Below are 18,786 nucleotides of genomic sequence, written 5' to 3' on the forward strand. Positions count from 1 at the left end.
ATATATATTATATATATATGAATGGGAGGCAAAATTGTTAAAATGTTAACATTTGAGGAATCTGGGTGAAAGATATGTACTATTTTTGGAAAGTTTCTGTATGAATTTCAAGATAAAACTTTTTTTAAAAAACAGGATTTATAGGCCGGGTGCAGTGGCTCATGCCTGTAATCCCAGCACTTTGGGAGACTGAGGTGGGCAGATCACTTGAGGTCAGGAGTTCAAGACCAGCCTGGACAACATAGTGAAACTCCATCTTTACTAAAAATACAAAAACTAGCTGGGCTTGGTGATGTGAACCTGTAATCCCAACTACTCAGGAGGCTGAGGCATGAGAATTGCTTGAACCCAAGAGACAGAGGTTACAGTGAGCCGAGATCGTGCCACCTTACTCCAGCCTGGGCAACAGAGGAAGACTCCGTCTCAACAACAACAAAAAAAGCAAAAAGGATTTATATTATTATATTTTTAAAAAAGCATTTCAGGCAGAAGGGGTAGGTTGTGCAAAGATCCTACAGCAAAAGAGTGCCCTGAGGCTGGGTGCAGTGGTAGGGGGATTACTTAAGCCCGGAAGTCCAAGACCAGTCTGGGTAACATAGGGAGACCCTCTTCTCCACAAAAAAAAATTTGAAAACTAGCTAGGCATGGTGGTGCATGCCCGTAGTCTCAGCTACTCAGGAGGCTAAGGTGGGAGGATCATTAGAGCCTGGGAGATAGAGGGTGCAGTGAGCCGTGATTATGTCACTGCACTTCAGCCTGGGGGACAGAGCAAGACCCTGTCTCAAACAAAAACAAAAGAAAAAACAACCCCCAAACAACAACAACGACAAAATTAACAAACAATAATAAGAGATGAAAAGAGTGCCCAGTATGTAAGGGCAACACTCAGGGTGCTGACAAACAGAATAAGCGAATCCATTGGCATTTTTTTCCTAGCTAGAATTCATCCCCCCTTTTCAGGTTACAACACCATTTTTCTACTGGAGAACCATACTTTCCCCACTCTCATTCCATATGGTAAGAATGGGCTGATCTCATCTTGGGCAAGGGGCTCAAGCCCCAGGTCTGGCCAATCAGAGAAGTGCACATCGAGGAACCTGGCTTAGGAGGCAGTGACTGGGGTCCAGGGTAGAGTGGAGGATAAGGGTGTGTGTGTGTCGGGAGAGCACTGAGAGCCTGCCTGAGGTAGAAGCCCACTCTAAGGAAGGCAGCACTGAGACTTGAAGCAGAACAGATCCCCAATGACATTTTTGAGCTCTTGGATTTAGTCTTTGTGTCAACTTTTATCCCTCAGTGACTTTGTCACATAAGGCAATGAATGCCCTTTTTGCTTGAGACAGTTTGAGTTGGGTTTTCCTCTACTCAAAATGAAGAAATGTGTTGAGTGATCCAAATCGTCAGGGATAGTCTCTCTGAGGAAAGGACATTTCAGCCAAGACCTAAAGGATGAGCAGCAGTTGGTCAGGTGAAGAGGTAGAAAAAATGGTTCAGAGGAACAGCAAGTGCAGAGGTCCCAGGAAAGGAAGGAACATGGCAGGTTCAATAAATTGGAAATGCTGGGTGCGGTGGCTCGTGTCCGTAGTCCCAGCTGCTTGGCAGGCTGAGAGGGGAGGATCACTGGAGCCCAGGAGTTCGAGACCAGCCTGGGCAACACAGTTAGGCTCTCATCACTAAAAAAAATTGCCAGGCATGGTGGCACATGCCTGTAGTCCCAGCTACTTGGAGGCTGAGGTGGAAGGACCCTTGAGCGCAGAAGTCTGAGGCTGCAATGAGTTGTGATTGCACCACTGCCCTCCAGCTTAGGTGTAGGTGAGGGAGAGAGGCCTATCTCAATGAAGAAGGAGAAAGAGAAGAAGAAAAGTAGCAGCAGCAAGAAGAAGAAGAGGAAGAAGAGAAGAAGAGGAAGAAGAGGAAAAGGAGGAAGAAGAGGAAGAGGAAAAAGAAGAGGAAGAGCAAGAGGAAGAAGAGAAAGAGGAAGAAGAGGAATAAGAAAGAAGAAAGGAGGAGGAAGAGGAAAAAGGAAGAGGAAGAGGAAGAAGGAAGAGGAAGAAGAGGAAGAAAAGAAGAAGAAGAAAGAAGCAGCAGCAGCAGCTGGAGGAAGGCTGGGAAAATGGTGACCAGAGAGAGTGTCTGGTAGAGGTAAGGCTGGGACAGGGTCCCAGATGAAGGGCCTTGTAGGCTTTGTTAAAGATCTGAGACTTTGTCCCAAGAGCAAAGAGAGGTCATTGCAGGATTTTTAATAGGCAAAATCTTTACTTAATTTGCATTTTGATATCACCTTCATAAGAACACACTGTCTACAGTGTTTGGGCTAGATTGGTGGAAGGTTAAGAGCAATACAGGGAAATTATTTAGAAAATTATTGCAGACCTCCAGGCTAGGGATGATGACTTTGACAGGGTAGGGACAGTGGACACATAGACATTGGATGGATTTTATGGCAGCTAGTCTCCAAAAATGAACCACGCCTCCCAATATATGTGCCTTGTGTAGTCCCATCTCACATTGAATCTGGGACAACTCTCTGACCCACTTTAACCAGTAGAATGCAGAGAAAGTGATGCTGAGCCAGTTCTGAACCTGAGATTTTCAGGAGACCTGGCAAGCTCTGCCTCTGAGTTCTTAGGAGTCCTGTTCCAGCAGATAAGAGGTCCAGCTCCCCTGCTGTGAGACCAAGTGAAAACCCCATAGTGGGGCCCTGACATACATAAAGAGGGAGAAAGGCCCAGCTATCCCAGTGTCCCAGTTGAGCCTCTGGGTGACTCTAGTTCAGGCTGCCATCTGATTACAACCACATAAGAGTCCTGTCTTAGTCTATTTGTGCTGCTATAACAAAATGCCTGAGGCTGGGTCATTTATAAACAACAGAAATGTATTACTCACAGCTCTGGAGGATGGGAAATCCAACATCAACATGCCAGCAGATTTTTTTTTTTTTTTGAGGCAGGGTCTCACTCAGTTGCCCAGGCTGGAGTCTAGTAGCACAATCATGGCTCACTGCAGCCTTGACTTCCTGGGCTCAGGTGATCCTCCCACCTCAACTTCCCAAGTAGCTGGGACTACAGGCACATGCCACCAGAGCCAGCTTTTTTTTTTTTTTTTTGTATTTTTTGTAGAGACAGGGTTTTGCCATATTGCCCAGGATGGTCTTGAACTCCTGGGCTCAAGTGATCCACCCGCCTCTGCCTCTCAAAGTGCTGGGATTACAGGCGTGAGCCACCACACCCAGCCCGTGCCAGCAGATTTGACGTCTGGTGAGAACTTGCTCTCTCCTTCAAAGATGACACTTTCTGCTGCATGCTTACATGGTGAAAGACTAAAGGACCTCCCTTAATGATTTAATCACCTCTCAATGGCTCCCCCTCTTAATACTATCAAACTGGGTATCAGATTCTAACATATGAATTTTGGGAGGACACCAACATTCAGACTAGAGCACATGGTTACCTCTTTGCTTACCATATCAACCCCATGAAGTAGGCAGTTTTATTATCTCCATCCTACAGATGAGGACAATGAGGCACAGAGAGGCTAGGTAACTTCCCCAGGTCACACTATTGGTTAAATGGTGGAGCCTGCGTTGAAGAGTAGGAAGCATGACTCTTTATGTCCTTGTGGTTGAGGACTCTGCTGTGCTGCCTCTGTGAGGGAGGCTTCCTGAAAGGACTCAGAATCTCTCAGGGTCACCAGGAATGGCTGGAAGCCTCAGAGACAGAGGCAAACTCTGGCTCTCTCTCGAGTGGACTCCACTGACCCCAGATCTCACTCTATCACCCGACTCTAGTCGCTGTGTCTCTGACTGGTCTGCTAACTGGAGGCATAGGGATATGGTGCCCAATTATAAGTCCATCAGCAGTGGCGGAGGTAAGCAGAGCATCTGTAGACATGGCTGCCTGGGTCTGCTCTTTCTTGGCGTGAGTGAACAACTTTCCGAGAGAACATGACTACTATAGCAATTTAGAAAGAGGCCCAGCTTGGGTCGGGCTTGCATGACTCAGTGCTCTGCACATCAACCTCTGCCCCTGTGAAAACGCAAGGGGAAATGGAATTCTACCCCACCCCATACTGTGCTGTCCCACTTCCTGAGCATCTGGGCCCTGCTGGGTGTTTCTCAGCTCACCTCCTAAACCTCCCTGTGGGGCTGCTTTTCCCATCCTGCCCCTGCTGGGTATGGTGGTGCTCCTGTAATCCCAGCTATTCAGGAGGCTGAGGCATGAGAATCGCTTGAACCTGGGAGGCAGAGGCTGCAGTGAGCCGAGATCATGATACTGCAGTCCAACCTGGGGTGACTGAACGAGACTCTGTCTAAAAAAAAAAAAAAAAGAATGCATTTGCTAGTGTACATGCCAGGCACTAGGCAGGGGATTTTACATGTTCACAAATTTCTTACAGCAGCTCTGGGAAGCAGACAGTCTTATTATGCTCATTTTACAGATGAATAAAGTGAGGCTCACAGAATATAAGTGACTTTGCCAAGGTCACACAGTAAATGAGGTTGCCCCAAGAGATGGATTCAAGCTTACATACCCCTGAAGTGTGTACTCCTATTTAAAACAATTTTTTTTTGTTTTAAATTCCTGTGGGTACGTAGTAGGTGTGTATATTTATGGATGTGCTCCTATTGTCTAGAGATAGTATAGCCTTCCAGCCCAGGTTGGTTTTTGGCCCACCAGACCTCCTTTCAGAGAGGGGCTGGGGCAAGGGCTTGATGCCCTCTTTCAAAGGTACACAGCTTTGATCTCTTTGCCTGCTGTGCTTCAGTCTATTTAGGTTAGGGCTCTCAAAGTGTGGTTCCTGGACTGGTGGTATCAGCATCACCTGGGAACTTGTCAGAACTATATATTCTTGGCTGGGCGTGGTGGCTCACACCTGTAATCCCAGCACTTTGGGAGGCTGAGGCTGGTGGGTCACCTGAGGTCAGGAGTTCAAGACCAGCCTGGCCGAGATGGTGAAACCCCGTCTCAACTAAAAATACAAAAATTAACCAGGCGTGGTGGCGCATGCCTGTAATCCAACTACTTGGGAGGCTGAGGCAGAAGAATTGCTTGAACCTGGGAGGCGGAGGTTGCAGTGAACCAAGACCATGCTGTTGCACTCCAACCTAGGCAACAAGAACAAAAACTTTGTCTCAAAAAAAAAAAAAAAAGAAAGAAATACATATTCTCAGGGCCACCCCAAACCTATTCAATTGGAAACGCTGGAAAAGGGCCTGGCAATGTGTGTTTTCACAAACCCTCCAGGTGATTCTGATGCAGGCCCAAGCCTGAGAACCATCAGAGAATGTGGAACAGAGCTGCAGTCAACAGCCTTGTTTATTCTCCTCCCAGGTGGCTCTGAAGACAGCAGCTGGAGAAAGTGAGAATTTTCAGCTGAGTAATTTTTTTTAAATAGTTGTTTTCTCATCACATTTGTTAGAAATGACTCAGGTCTGGCTTCAGAGAAACTGTATGAATTCCTTAATTGTTACACACTATTATTATTTTGTTTACATTTGTGTGTAGCCTAAAAGAGAATGAAAATAAACACAAAGAAATCCAAATACCACATTCAGCCTCTTAACATCTTGTCTGTCTAGGGAAGGGTTGTGAGTATAATCCCCAATTCAGTCAACACACTTGAGCTTTGTCTTCTCAGTGCTGGGTCCTAGGCTGGGCTCCAAGGTACAGGCAGGGCCTCTGCCTGCCTGTTCCTGTATCAAGGGGACACAGACAGCTCTAACAGTTAGAATTCAGGGTTGGAAGAGCTGGGGCCCCAGGGTTTGCTCTAACATGGTCCTGGGCCTCTCCATTTCAAATTTCTCACCAGTGCACAGCCCTGAGTTTGACTCCAGGCTCTGCCACTTACCTGCTGTGTGATCTTAGGCAAATCACTTGACCTCTCTGGGCCTCAGATTCCTCCATTGTGGAATGAGATAATAGTTCCCACCTTGCAGGCTTGTTGTGAAGACGGGGAAAGTGTACATAGTGCAGTGGTGCCCCTTATTTTCTGTGTGACCTTGAGCAAGTTAGTTAGCCTCTCTACGTGTGTTTCCTCCCTTGCAACACAGGGTTACTAAACAGCACATACCTCTTAGGGTTATTGAGTTAAAAATTATATACATCTTTTTTTTGAGAGGGGGTCTCGCTCTTTCGCCCAGGCTGGAATGCAGTGGCGCAATCTCGGCTCACTGCAAGCTCCGCCTCCCGGGTTTACGCCATCCTCCCGCCTCAGCCTCCCGAGTAGCCGGGACTACAGGCTCCCGCACACCACGCCCTTGCTAATGTTTTTTGTATTTTTTTTTAGTAGAGACGGGGTTTCACGCTGTTAACCAGGATGGTCTCGAATGGCCTACCTCGTGATCCGCCCGTCTCGGCCTCCCAAAGTGGCTGGATTACAGGCTTGAGCCACCACGCCCGGCCTTTTTTTTTTATTTTTTTGAGATGTATCACTCTGTCACCCAGGCTGGAGTGCAGTGGCACAATCTCGGCTCACTGCAACCTCCGCCTCCTGCGTTCAAGTGATTCCCCTGCCTCAGCCTCCCCAGTAGCTGGGATTACAGGCACCCGCCATCATGCCCAGCTAATTTTTTGTATTTTAGTAGAGACAGGGTTTCACCATGTTGACCAGGATGGTCTCAACCTCCTGACCTCAGGTGATCCGCCTGCCTTGGCCTCCCAAAGTGCTGGAATTACAGACATGAGCCACTGCGCCCGGCCCAGAGTTATATAAATCTTAATACAAGGCTGCATGATAGTAACCTCTCTAGGGTTCTTAGCTGTTAGTGCCTAGAGCATAGTAGATGCACAATAGATGGTGGCCACTGTTATGATTCATTTCCATCCTTAATTTGCAAGTAGCTCTGACCTTGCAAAGGCTGCTTTCCTGTTTCTGGTTTCTAGTTGCTTCAGGATCTCCATTTCACTAGTGCCTTCAAAGAGTTTGCAGTGGTGACTTTGGGTTGGTGCTCGTTATGCCAATTTATCTGGTGTCTGAACCTGGGTTCCAGCCACTGCTCAGGTCTCCTGCTGTTTGCTCTTGGCCTGGTGTTGGCATTCTTTGTTCTGAGCTTCATGCCTTATTCTCAGAGCCCATCTCACTGGCATAGTCAGACAGACCAGAGTGAACTTTCCACTCTGATACTCACTAGCTGGGTAATCTTAGACAAAGGATTTAATCCCAATTTTATCACCTGTAAAATGGGGCTAATAATGCCTGTCTTACAGGGTTATCTAAAGATTAAATGCAATTATGTGTTTGTACATATTCAGTATGATGTCTGTCACACAATAGGTGTTCAAATAATGTTTGTTTACCTCTCTGTCTACTTCTTCCTGCGGAATAAATTCCATAATCACTCTGAACTGGTGTCTTAGTCCATTTTGTGCTGCTGAAACAGAATACCTGAGTCTGCATAAGTTATAATGAACAGAAAACTGGCTGGTGGTTCTAGAGGCTGGGAAGTCCAAGACTGAGGAGCTGCAACTAGTGGAGGTCTTCTTGCTGCATAATTTCATGGTGGAAGGTGGTGGAGAGGGCAAGAGAGAGCAAGAGGTTGAACTCACAGCCTTGAGCCCTTTTATAATTGGCATTAATCCATTTATGGTGGTGGAGCCCTCATGACCTAAACACCTCCCATTAGGCCCCACCTCCCAACACTGTTGCATTGGGTGTTAAATTACAACTCAAGCTTTTTGAGAGATACATTCAAACCATAGCAACTGATACACTGATCTTTACTTTTTAATTTTTTTTAGAGATAGAGTCTCGCTCTGTTGCCCAGACTGGAGTGCAGTGGTGCAATCTTGGCTCCCTGCAACCTCCACCTCCTGGGTTCAAGTGATTCTCCCACCTCAGCCTCCCCACTACCTGGGATTACAGGTGCCCACCACCATGCCCGGCTAATTTTTGTATTTTAGTAGAGATGGGGTTTCACTATGTTGGCCAGGCTGGTCTCGAACTCCTGACCTCAAGTGATCCACCTGCCTCAGCCTCCCAAAGTGCTGGAATTATAAGCATGAGCTGCCGCACCCTGTGGTATGCTGATCTTTAAAAGGGAGAAATAATCTTCCCTACTAGTTACCACAAAATATCTACTCTCCTTGTCTTGGTTAGTATTTCGATTTTATTGGTGGGGAGGAGGAACAGCAATGTACCCAACTAAAGACTATGTCTTCCCACCTCCCTTGCAACTAGGTGTCATCATGGATCTACATTTTGGTCAACTGTATAAAAAGAAGTGTTTGGTGGTGTTATGGGTTGAATTGCATCTTTGTAAAAAGTTATTTTTAAGTCCTAACCCCCAGTGCCACAGATTGTGACCTTATTTGGAAACAGGACTTTGCAGAGGTAATCAAATTAAAATGGGGTCATTAGAGTGGACCCTAATCCCTATATGATAAGCTTCCTTATTAAAAGGGGAAATTTGGACCCAGAGACAAACACATATAGAGGGAAGATCATATGAAGACACACGGGGAGAAGATGGCCATGTGACTGGAGTGATACATTACGAGCCAAGGAACGCCAAGGATTGCCAGCTAACACCACAGGCTAGACGAAGCAAGGAAAGATTCTCTCCTAGAGCCATCAGAGAGAGCATGGCCCTGCCAACTCCCTGACTCCAGACTCCTAGCCTCCATAACTGGAGACAGTACATTTCTGTTATTTTAAGCTACTCGTTTTTGGTACTTTGTTATGGCATCCCTAAGAAATTAATACTGGTGGAATTTTGGAAAGCCTGAATAAAATGATGAACAGGAAAGTATTTTTCAAACTCTCCAGTTTTATGTACTAATAAGGCATTTTTATTATTGCAACGTTTGTGACTATGATTACTCTTGGTTTATGAAGGATAGATTGACTTGGCTGACATGATTCTGACTAGAGATCAGAAGATTTTTATCCTGCTTCTGCTCCATGTTGTTGAAGGCTTAGCACAGCAATCATAGATGCTAAGACAGAGGTAGCATGAGAGACAAGCAGAAGAGAAGCTACCTACCGGCCTTTGGGTTGGAAGTTGGCAGGATGAGTGTGTAACTTTTGCTGAGCTGGGGCCAGAATTCTCAGCCACTGACTGGCAGTCAAGCATAAAGGTTAAAGGTCAGGATTGGCTTGTATTTAAATCTAGTCTTTACCCTTACTTGCTGTGTGATCCTGAGCAAGTAACTGAACTTTTCTGAGCTTTATATTCCTCATTTGTAAAATGAGAACAAATGTGGCTCCTATAACATAGGGTTGTCATGGAGTTTCAGTGACATCATATAACAATCAGGGAAAAAAGAAAAAGCCACAGCCTATCTGTACTCAGTCCAGGGTGCAGATTTTTCTGCTCTGATTACTTACCCTTGATAGACTCCAAATGGACAGACTGGATTCTGGTTCGTTTCTTCTTACCTCTATTGATTCATTCAGTAAACATATTGAATGTACCTATTATGTGCCTACTAGGTGATGAAAAAAGTTGGTAGGGCAGACCCAGACCATGACATCCAAATGCAGCCAGCTCAAAGATTGATTAAACTAAAAGTAGAGCCAAAGTTATTCGGGTGCTCCTCTCAGTCTAATCTTTAAAGGTTTCTGCCATGGCCATCTTAATCTACCCTTCCTGATTGGTAGATACTTGTTCTCATACTGTGTTGCAAATGGCTACTAATCTCAAAGAAAGGGCCTACAAATGACTGTCCTATAAAGCTGCCTCCTGAAATGCTGCTCCTATGCATAGGAAACAAGAAGGTTCCAGGCAGAAGGGCCCGGAGAAATCAGTCTGAAACCTCTCAGTTCACAGGGGGAAATCAAGCCAGGCAGAAGTGACCCAGATCCAATTAGGGTGACTCAGCCAAGGACACCCAGCCATTATATGTCCCAGCTGGGTAGGCAGCAGAAAATGGCTCTCCCTGCCTCTGGTCCCTGCCCTGCACCATCTGTGTACTGAGTATGTTCTAACTAGGTTGTGCAGAGTGTCCTAGGGAGATACTAAGGCAGAACAAGAAGTGCCACTGATTAAAAAATAGTCTATAGCCCACTGGGCACAGTGGCTCACGCCTGTAATCCCAGCACTTTGGGAGGCTGAGGCAGGCAGATTGCTAGAGCTCAGGAGTTTGAAACCAACCTGGGCAACATGGCAAAACCCTGTCTCTACAAAAAATACAAAAATCAGCATGGCATGGTGGCGTGCACCTGTAGTCCCAGCTACTTGGGAGGCTGAGGTTGGAGGATCACTTGAGCCTGAGAGATGGAGGTTTCAGCGAGCTGAGGTCATGTAACTGCACTCCAGCCTGGGTGACACAGCCAAACCTTGTCTCAAAAGAGAAAAAAAAAAAAAGCCCACAGCCTAGCAGGGGACATGAAGACATGGTAGACCAAAACCCCTTTGGCTTCATTGATTTGAAATGCTGCCTTCATTGTGTACCAGTCTCCAATGTATACGGGACTGTTGTAGACTCTGTTCTGTTTTACCACTGTCTCTTCCTGCTCCAGCACCATACTGTTTTAAAGACTGTAGTTTTGGCCAGGCGTGGTGGCTCACGCCTATAATCCCAGCACTTTGGGAGGCCGAGGTGGGTAGATTACTGGAGGTCAGGAGTTCAAGACCACCCTGGCCAACATGGTGAAACCCCGTCTCTACTAAAATACAAAAGTAGCTGGGCGTGGTGGCGTGTGCCTATAATCCCAGTTACTTGGGAGGCTGAGGCAGGAGAAGCGGTTGAACCCAGGAGGCAGAGTTTGCAGTGAGCTGAGATTGCGCCATTGCACTCCAGCCTGGGCAAAAAGAGTGAAACTCCATCTCAAAAAAANTCTCAAAAGAGAAAAAAAAAAAAAAGCCCACAGCCTAGCAGGGGACATGAAGACATGGTAGACCAAAACCCCTTTGGCTTCATTGATTTGAAATGCTGCCTTCATTGTGTACCAGTCTCCAATGTATACGGGACTGTTGTAGACTCTGTTCTGTTTTACCACTGTCTCTTCCTGCTCCAGCACCATACTGTTTTAAAGACTGTAGTTTTGGCCAGGCGTGGTGGCTCACGCCTATAATCCCAGCACTTTGGGAGGCCGAGGTGGGTAGATTACTGGAGGTCAGGAGTTCAAGACCACCCTGGCCAACATGGTGAAACCCCGTCTCTACTAAAAATACAAAAGTAGCTGGGCGTGGTGGCGTGTGCCTATAATCCCAGTTACTTGGGAGGCTGAGGCAGGAGAAGCGGTTGAACCCAGGAGGCAGAGTTTGCAGTGAGCTGAGATTGCGCCATTGCACTCCAGCCTGGGCAAAAAGAGTGAAACTCCATCTCAAAAAAAAAAAAAAAAAAAGAAGACTACAGCATTATTTAAAAATTTTTGATATGATAGAGGAAGCCATTTTTTTTATTTTCCAAGAATGTCTTGACTCTTCTTGTACGCTTACTTTTCCAGATGAACTTTTGAGTCAGCTTTTGAGTAACACAGCTATTGAATCTTCTTCAGCACTCTTGTCTATGCCATGCTCCAGGCACTTGAGTAGGGTATTCAGTCCTCGCCCTTGGGAAATCACAAACTAGGTGCAAAGTGTAACCAAACAAGAAGTGTAAAATAGCAACAGGAATCTCACACTATGGGTAACAAGAACCAAATGAGTGAGGGGTCCAGATAGACTAAGTGCTGTGTTCCTTGGGGCCAGGCAGGTCATGGAAGGTTCAACAGAGGTGACATTATGCAGGACTTTGATGGGTGAGCAGCAACTTGTCGGTATAGAAGAAATGCTTTGAGTTGAGGAAGTCCGGGAAAGCTTCTTGAAGAAGGAGACACATTTCTCTTGAGAGGTGAGTAAGAGTTTGCCGGGTTCAGATGATGGGATAAAGGGAGGGATCGCCTTGAACTGGAAAAGTCACAAAAAGGTTCTCTGAAGACATTTTAGATGCGTTTTGAGTTGGAGTCGGGAAGATGCCTGGAAGAGACAATTAAATAAAAAGAATTTTATTACAAAAGTAATACAAGGACATGTCATTTGAACTGGGTTTCGAGAGATGAGGGAGCAGTTCCTGCGGCAGACAAGAGGGGTACCACGAAGTAAGTTGAGGCAGACGCAGAAAAGGCTTCCCGGTCCCGCTCACTCTTTAAGACCTAAGATGCAGAGTCCAAGTGTCCCACCTGCGTGGCTGCGCCCTGTAGTTCCGATTTCCCAGGGTGGGGTAGTCACCGCCAGGTCTCCGGGGGAGAAGACTGCGGCGCGGGCGGGCGGGCAGAGCTGAGTGCTTTATGTCGGAATCGACCAATGGGATGGCGACACCCGGTTGCCAGGGCTACGGCCAAGCGGAGGCAGGGCCTCGGCGCCATGGGCGGGGCCTGGCTGGGGTTATATAAGCGTGCGGCGGGCGGAAGGCTGGGCGTGGGGGTCGGTGGCTGCTGGGAGGGCAGGGCGCAGGCCGCGGGACCCGATCCCGGGGGAGCGAGAGAGCGGAGGCGCCGAGGATCCGATTCACTCGCTGGGGAGACTTATGGGCCGAAGCCGTGTAAATGCGTTTTAAGGCGAGTGCGGAAAGTGGCCTGGGGAGCCTCGGGGAGCGGACGCCCTCCGCTCTGGTGCTGACCTGCCCCCCGGCCCCTTCTGCCTCCTGTCAGCAGGGGCCTCGGCTCCGCAACTGCCACTCCTCCTCGGGGTGTTGCACAAGTTCCGAGGTCACCGGCGACCCCCCCTAGCAGCGCGCCTGGCTCTGGCCCCCGCGAAGGAGGACGGAGCTTGGTAAGGGGCCCTGGGGGATGGGGGGACCTCGGCCCTGCACTCGGTAGGAGTCACTGCACGCTGTAGGAGTCACTCGGACAGAAAAAACCTCGGCCTTCCGTTCTGTCCCAGGAGCTTGCGACCCCCACCCACCACGTGGCGCCCCCAGGCACGCCTAGAATTCCAGCATGTCAGAATCAGTCCAGCCCCCATTTACAATTGGGGAAAGTGAGGCTCCGAAAAGGGTCAGAGGGTACCCGAGGTCAAGCAGTAGAGAGCGAACTCGAACTTAAGCTCTTACTCTCAGGCTGAGACTCCTTGGCGTGGCCACCGGCTACCCTCTGGGTGGGTGTGGTCAAGACTGGGGGCGCCCTGGAAACTTCCCCACCCAAGTTTCTCAGATTTCCTGTTCCATCTCTCTTTCACTGTTTCCTGAAATCCAGAATTTCAGAACTGAGAAGGCTCTCCAAAACAATTCATCCATTTTACTGGTGGGGCAACTGACTCGGAGAGGCAGTGACATTTGGGCATACGGTGCCTTGTCTCCGTTTGAAATCCGGGATTCTTTATTTTCTCCACCCTTGCCTAATGAACCCCGGGCTTGTGCTGGGGGCGGGTTGTGACGGGATTGGGTTCCCTGGCCTGGGGAGGCGAGTGGGGCAGCGGAGCTGGCCCCCCAGCGATTCCCTTCATCTCCCTCCGCCCCGCAGTGTGTTGCATACTTTCTAAGGCGGCGGCTGCAGCAGCGGCTCCATCCAGCCCGTCAGCTCCTCCTGCAAGGCATGGCTGGCTACCTGAGTGAAGCGGACTTTGTGATGGTGGAGGAGGGCTTCAGTACCCGAGACCTGCTGAAGGAACTCACTCTGGGGGCCTCAGAGGCCACCACGGTGAGGGGCTGGGAATGGGGGTGGGTCCGCGGTCCCCTGTACAGATCAGCTGCCTTCTCAGGAAGGGTCCCTAGGGCCCTCATCTTATCCTTCCGCTTATTTGGTACGCAATCCTTGCTATTTGCAAGAGAGGGGCTCAATTTATCCCCAATTCTTGGTCCTTGCCCCTAAACCTGCCCCTCCTATGTTGCCTTTCTACCCAGTCCTCCAAGGTCAGAAACCGGGGATTCCTGTCCTGCTGCCCCCTCTCCCTCACCGCCCACATCGAGGCATTACCAAGCCCTGTGAATTATGCCTCCTTAAATAACCCTCCAATGTGCTTATATGGAACCTCATTTTCTACCTTAGTCTTCCTCTCTCCAAAGTCCCCCGATCTCCTCCCTGTCTCATGCCACCCCCTCCAAATGTATCATAGTCCTGTTCAAAATCAGAATTTGGCATTTCCCCACTGCCTACAGGATCAAGTCAGAGCTTCCCTGCCTCCATAGCCCCATTCCCAGTTTTCCCCACTCCCAGTTTTCCCCACAGTATATATTATGCTCTTTCGGAGCTGAATGACTCATTTTGCGTTTCCCAATGATGCTGTGTGCCCTATTACCATGCCTTTGCCCAGGCTATTCCTTCTGCCTGCAGGATCCTTCTCTCAGCCTTTCCCCTCTTTAGCCCTTTCTAGTCATTCCTTTCTTCTCATCAGTGTTGCCTTTTCCTGATCGCCCCAGGCAGATTTTGTATTTTCTTTCTCCATGCCCCCGCACTGCACCTTGTAGAAACTGCCATCTAACATCAACTGAGTGGACTTGTAAGTACTTAAAGGGCTCCTTTTCTTCCAGACCTAAGCTCCTTCAGAGCAACAGTACTGTTTGGTCATCTCTGTCTCTTAGCATAATGTTTGGCACCAACTGGGCATGAGTAAAAACGTGTTGCATGAGAGGGAAACTGAGTCCCAGGGAAGGAACTCTGGAAGGGTCCCTTCCACATTTAAGTAATGTGGTCTCACCCACAGCCTCATACATGTTTGGCCTTTAGCACATCTGCAATGAACAGTTGTCCATAGGCATCGGTTGCAGTATCAGTGGGAGGAGCTTAAGGCTTCATCGAACACCTGTGTTTGGAAGGCAATGAGCTGTAGGTCACAGCTTCTGCCTTTAGGGAGTTTACCCTTTTCTAGAATGGACGGATGCATATGCAGTTCTGATACCTTGGAAGCACGTGCAAATGCTTTGGGAGCATCTAAAAGCAGAGTTGCCTTATTGGTTTGGGGAAGGTGGCATTTGAGTGAAACTTTAAGGATTTTGCCAGACACAGGAGTGGGAAGGGTATTCTGCAGAGGTCATGGTGGGAACAAAGGTTTGAAGGTGAGAAAATGATCCAGCCTACAGCTGGAGTTTTAGCCACATTGAGGGGAGGGGTTGGGGCTAGATCACAGAGCCTTGAATGCCAGACTGAGGAGTTTGCCTTCTGTCCTGTAGGCTTGGGGAGGCCCAGAACACTTTACAGCAGGGTAGCTCTGTGGCCAGAACTGAACCTGGGTCAGGTACTTGGAAGGATCTTGGATGGCATGCACAGGGTGGGAGCTGGATGGGGTCTCATATTCATCCACTTCTTGTCATTCAGGACGAGGTCGCTGCCTTCTTCGTGGCTGACCTGGGTGCCATAGTGAGGAAGCACTTTTGCTTTCTGAAGTGCCTGCCACGAGTCCGGCCCTTTTACGCTGTCAAGTGCAACAGCAGCCCAGGTGTGCTGAAGGTTCTGGCCCAGCTGGGGCTGGGCTTCAGCTGTGCCAACAAGGTGAGCCCCGTGCCCACGGTGCACTGACCCTCCATGCCCACTCAACACACACATGGCCAGGCTAGTGCAGGTGGGCTCTGGGGAGCAAGAGGTACCTGCAGTTGGTCCTTGCCCTCTGGGAAGACCACCCACTCAGGAGGGGTCTCAAGGGATGAGGGAGGGAGAAACGAGCATGGAATTTGTCAGCCTTGAAGTTCCAGATTGGAGTCTTCTGCGTCCCTGGTAGAAAGCTCATCTTTTTAATGGAGATTTGCAAATTTGTTTGGCACAGAGCTATACATGATGTTCTTCTAATTAAAACAAAACAAACATATCTCCATATTGTTGGTTTCTTTTCTTTTTCCTTTTATAATCATAATAATGTGTGATGGTGCATTTTCTTAACTAGTCCTTGTAGTTTTGTTGTTGCCACCAATTCTGTCTTTCTAATTTGATTTCTGCTGTTGTCTTCATTCCCTCCTGCTCTCTTTAGATTTACTTTTTTATTTTTTTCATTTTTTGAGATGGAGTCTTGCTGTCACCCAGGCTGGAGTGCAGTGGTGCCATCTTGGCTCACTGCAACCTTCACTTCCCGGGTTCAAGCAATTCTCCTGCCCTCAGCCTCCCAAGTAGCTGGGATTACAGGCGTGCACCACCACACACGGCTAATTTTTTGGTATTTTCAGTAGAGACAGGCTTTCAGCATGTTGGCCAGGCTGATCTCAAACTCCTGACCTCAGGTGGTCCACCTGCCTCAGCCTCCCAAAGTGCTGGGTTTACAGGCGTGAGCCACGGCGCATGGCCACTTTAGATTAACTTTGCTTATCTACTGTCGTTCAGTATCCACTGAACTCCTATAATGTGGTAGTCACTGTGCTAGGCAGGGCTAGCAATACAGAATTGATAGACTGCTGTCCTTGAGTTGAATGCTTAGTTTATTTCCATTCTGTCCTTGCTAGATAAAAGCCTTTAAGCTATAAAGTTTCAACTAAGTAGAGCTTTGAAAGTATCTCATTTATTAATTCAGCAAATATTAATTGGGCATTTCCTCTGAGGCCAAGTGCTATTCTAGGTGGGGATTTGGCAATGAGCAAAATAAAACAACAAAAGCCCTTCCTTCATGGAGCTTGTTTACAAAAAAAAAAGATTAAGTAATGAAAATATGTAGTATTTTAGATGGAAAATGCTGTAGAGAGAAAGCAGGAAAGGGAAGTAAGGAGTGTTGGGAGAGAGGATTGTACTTTTAGATAGTTTGACCAGGGAAGGGTTCACTGAGACTTGAATACAGACCTGAAAGAGCCAACGGATCAAGCCAGGTGGATAACCAGGGAAAGGGCATTTCAGGCATCAGGAACAGCAAGCGCAAAGGCCCTGAGGTGGGAGCAAGTCCAGTGGGCACTGGTTTGTGATAGTGTCCTTAGCACCATTTTCTTGGTGGTTAGTAATGGTTGCGTAATATGGCTGGATGTTGTGAGGAGAGTTCTAGAAAGGACTCTTGGAGTCCTGGGCAGGATGACAGGGCTGGAGTGACTCCAGGTTGGGGAGAGGTGTGCATTTGGCTGGGATGGTTAGAACGAGTGGGTTAACCTGTAGCAGGGACTGAATGTTAACGCCTTTCATGGTAGATGAGGTGCTTCCCCTTGTCTTTGGTTTAGTTCAAGCTCTGCACACCTCGTTTTGTGCATGTCTTTCATGAAGCTCTGTGAGGCACACAGGGGGAGAGACTGCTGTTCTGCAGTTGAGGAAACTGTGGGGTCAGCCGTCTGTGGGTAGCAGAGCCAGGACGTCCACGCTTCCCACTTCTTCCTACAGTGCCCTGGACGTCCACGTGGGATGAGAAGGAGCAGGATCCTTTAGTTCCCGAGGTCTAACTAACAGGACCAAACCCCACTGCCTAGAGTTTTCTGCTTCAGGAACCCCATGGGGAGGTGCTTAGTTCTCTAGAAGAAAGGGCAGAGTGGAGTGTTAAGGCTCAGAGAGACCTTGATGACAACGGGGACTGGAGAAGCATCTGCCCTTTGCTGAGTGTGTCTGTTGTGTCAGGCACTTTGCCAGCTGTTTTCTGTACATGATCTCATTTTACTCTTGCAACAGCCCTGTGAGGTAATTATTATTTTTTTAATGGGGATTCTGACCGTAGCCTAGTGAGGACACATTTAACGTATAAGGAAATGAGAGATGGAGGTTCTGCACCAGGGTGGTGGCAGCTTGAGTCCTGCTGAGTTGCCTTGGACTCTGTCTCTTCCAAGGTCACTAAGGAGAGGATAGCTGAGCTGGGATTTAGCCAGCGATGGATGCCCTCGGCCAACTGTAGGGGCAAGGAGAGACCTAAGCCCCCTCCCTGCGATGGGATCACGCAGACCCTTTGGTGCAGTTCTGGAGAGGTGGCTCCTGGACTTAACAGCTTTTCTTGAAAGGCCAAGGCTGCCCTCTTCTGGTCAGCCATAGCAGGTGGCCATGCTTAAAAGCGTGCCTTAGTGGACACTGACCAAGGGCCTGGCGTGAGCTAGGGCTGGATGTGCAGACAGGCACGCATTGGACAGGTGCTGGGGCCACGGCTTGCTCAGGGACTCTGGTTTACCTGTGCCACCTGCCCAAGGACCACTGTGTCATCTTCCCTGCCCCCATCCCTTGCCCTCTCTTTCTGTCTCCTTCAGATCCTCCCATCTTAAAAAGGCTTTGCTGGACACCACATCCTCTTCCAGCCCAATCCGTTGCTCTCTTTTTGTGACCAAACTCGACCGAGTTGTCTGCAGTCACCTGTCCGCCCCCACTTTTTCTTTCCTTCAGCACTCCTTCCTTAGGCCATTGCTTCTCAGCCTCCACTTTCACTACTCCAAAGAATTTTCTCTTACCAACATCCCCAGTGATCCGCAGGATCCAGTGAGCACTTTACTTTAAACATGGATTGTCAACTAATAATACATATCAAATAACACATTGATTCATTCACCCCAAAAGAAACTAGGACGTCAGCTTTAGGTCTCCATAGATAATCACCAGGATGGTTTTGGTGGATATATAGTATTTTTTTTTTTTTTTTTTTTGAGATGGAGTCTTGCTCTGTCACTCAGGCTGGAGTGCAGTGGCGTGATCTTTGCTCACTGCAACCTCTGCCTCCCAGGTTCAAGTGATTCTCCCGCCTCAGCCTCCCAAGCAGCTGGGATTACAGGTGCCCGCCACCACGCCCAGCTACTTTTTTGTTTCTTTAGTAGAGATGGGGTTTTACCGTGTTGGCCAGGCTGGTCTTGAACTCCTGACCTCATGATCCACCTGCCTCGGCCTCCCAAAGTGCTAGGACTACAGGCGTGAGCCACCGCACCTGGCCAGCAATGTGTTCTTTAAAAAAGACTCAACAGTAACATATGGTCCTACTTTTAAAGGCTTCAGAAGTGTATAAGATGAAAGAGAACACGGCTTCGACCCCACCTCATCAGGCACTTCTTTTTTTTTTTTTTTTTT

The 18,786-nt window shown here is 48.2% G+C and overlaps 1 protein-coding gene and 1 long non-coding RNA gene across 9 annotated transcripts in view; one reads left to right on the forward strand and one right to left on the reverse strand.

The window, feature by feature from the left end:
* Positions 1-11,319: 11,319 nt before the first annotated feature.
* Positions 11,320-12,196, reverse strand: LOC108537253 (uncharacterized). Its single transcript, XR_001887737.1, has 2 exons — positions 12,100-12,196; positions 11,320-11,896 (listed from the first exon to the last, which is right to left on the reverse strand). It is a non-coding gene; the product is annotated as an uncharacterized LOC108537253 (long non-coding RNA).
* Positions 12,197-12,206: 10 nt separating this feature from the next.
* Positions 12,207-18,786, forward strand: part of AZIN2 (antizyme inhibitor 2) — a 56,214-nt gene continuing 49,634 nt past the window's right edge. For 6 of the 8 annotated variants that reach the window (XM_017884452.1, XM_017884449.1, XM_017884451.1 and 3 more), the window contains exons 1-4: positions 12,207-12,477; positions 12,571-12,691; positions 13,381-13,557; positions 15,172-15,345. In XM_017884452.1, the coding sequence (XP_017739941.1) occupies positions 12,224-12,477; positions 12,571-12,691; positions 13,381-13,557; positions 15,172-15,345 (726 nt within the window). In that variant the 5' untranslated portion in view covers positions 12,207-12,223. Of the gene's footprint in view, positions 12,478-12,570; positions 12,692-13,380; positions 13,558-14,324; positions 14,357-15,171; positions 15,346-18,786 lie in introns of those variants that run through there. The other 2 variants (XM_017884450.1, XM_017884456.1) reach the window with 2 other exon arrangements.

The sequence above is a fragment of the Rhinopithecus bieti genome, unplaced genomic scaffold, assembly GCF_001698545.2.
Source record: "Rhinopithecus bieti isolate Rb0 unplaced genomic scaffold, ASM169854v2 scaffold_13029, whole genome shotgun sequence".
NCBI lineage: Eukaryota > Metazoa > Chordata > Mammalia > Primates > Cercopithecidae > Rhinopithecus > Rhinopithecus bieti.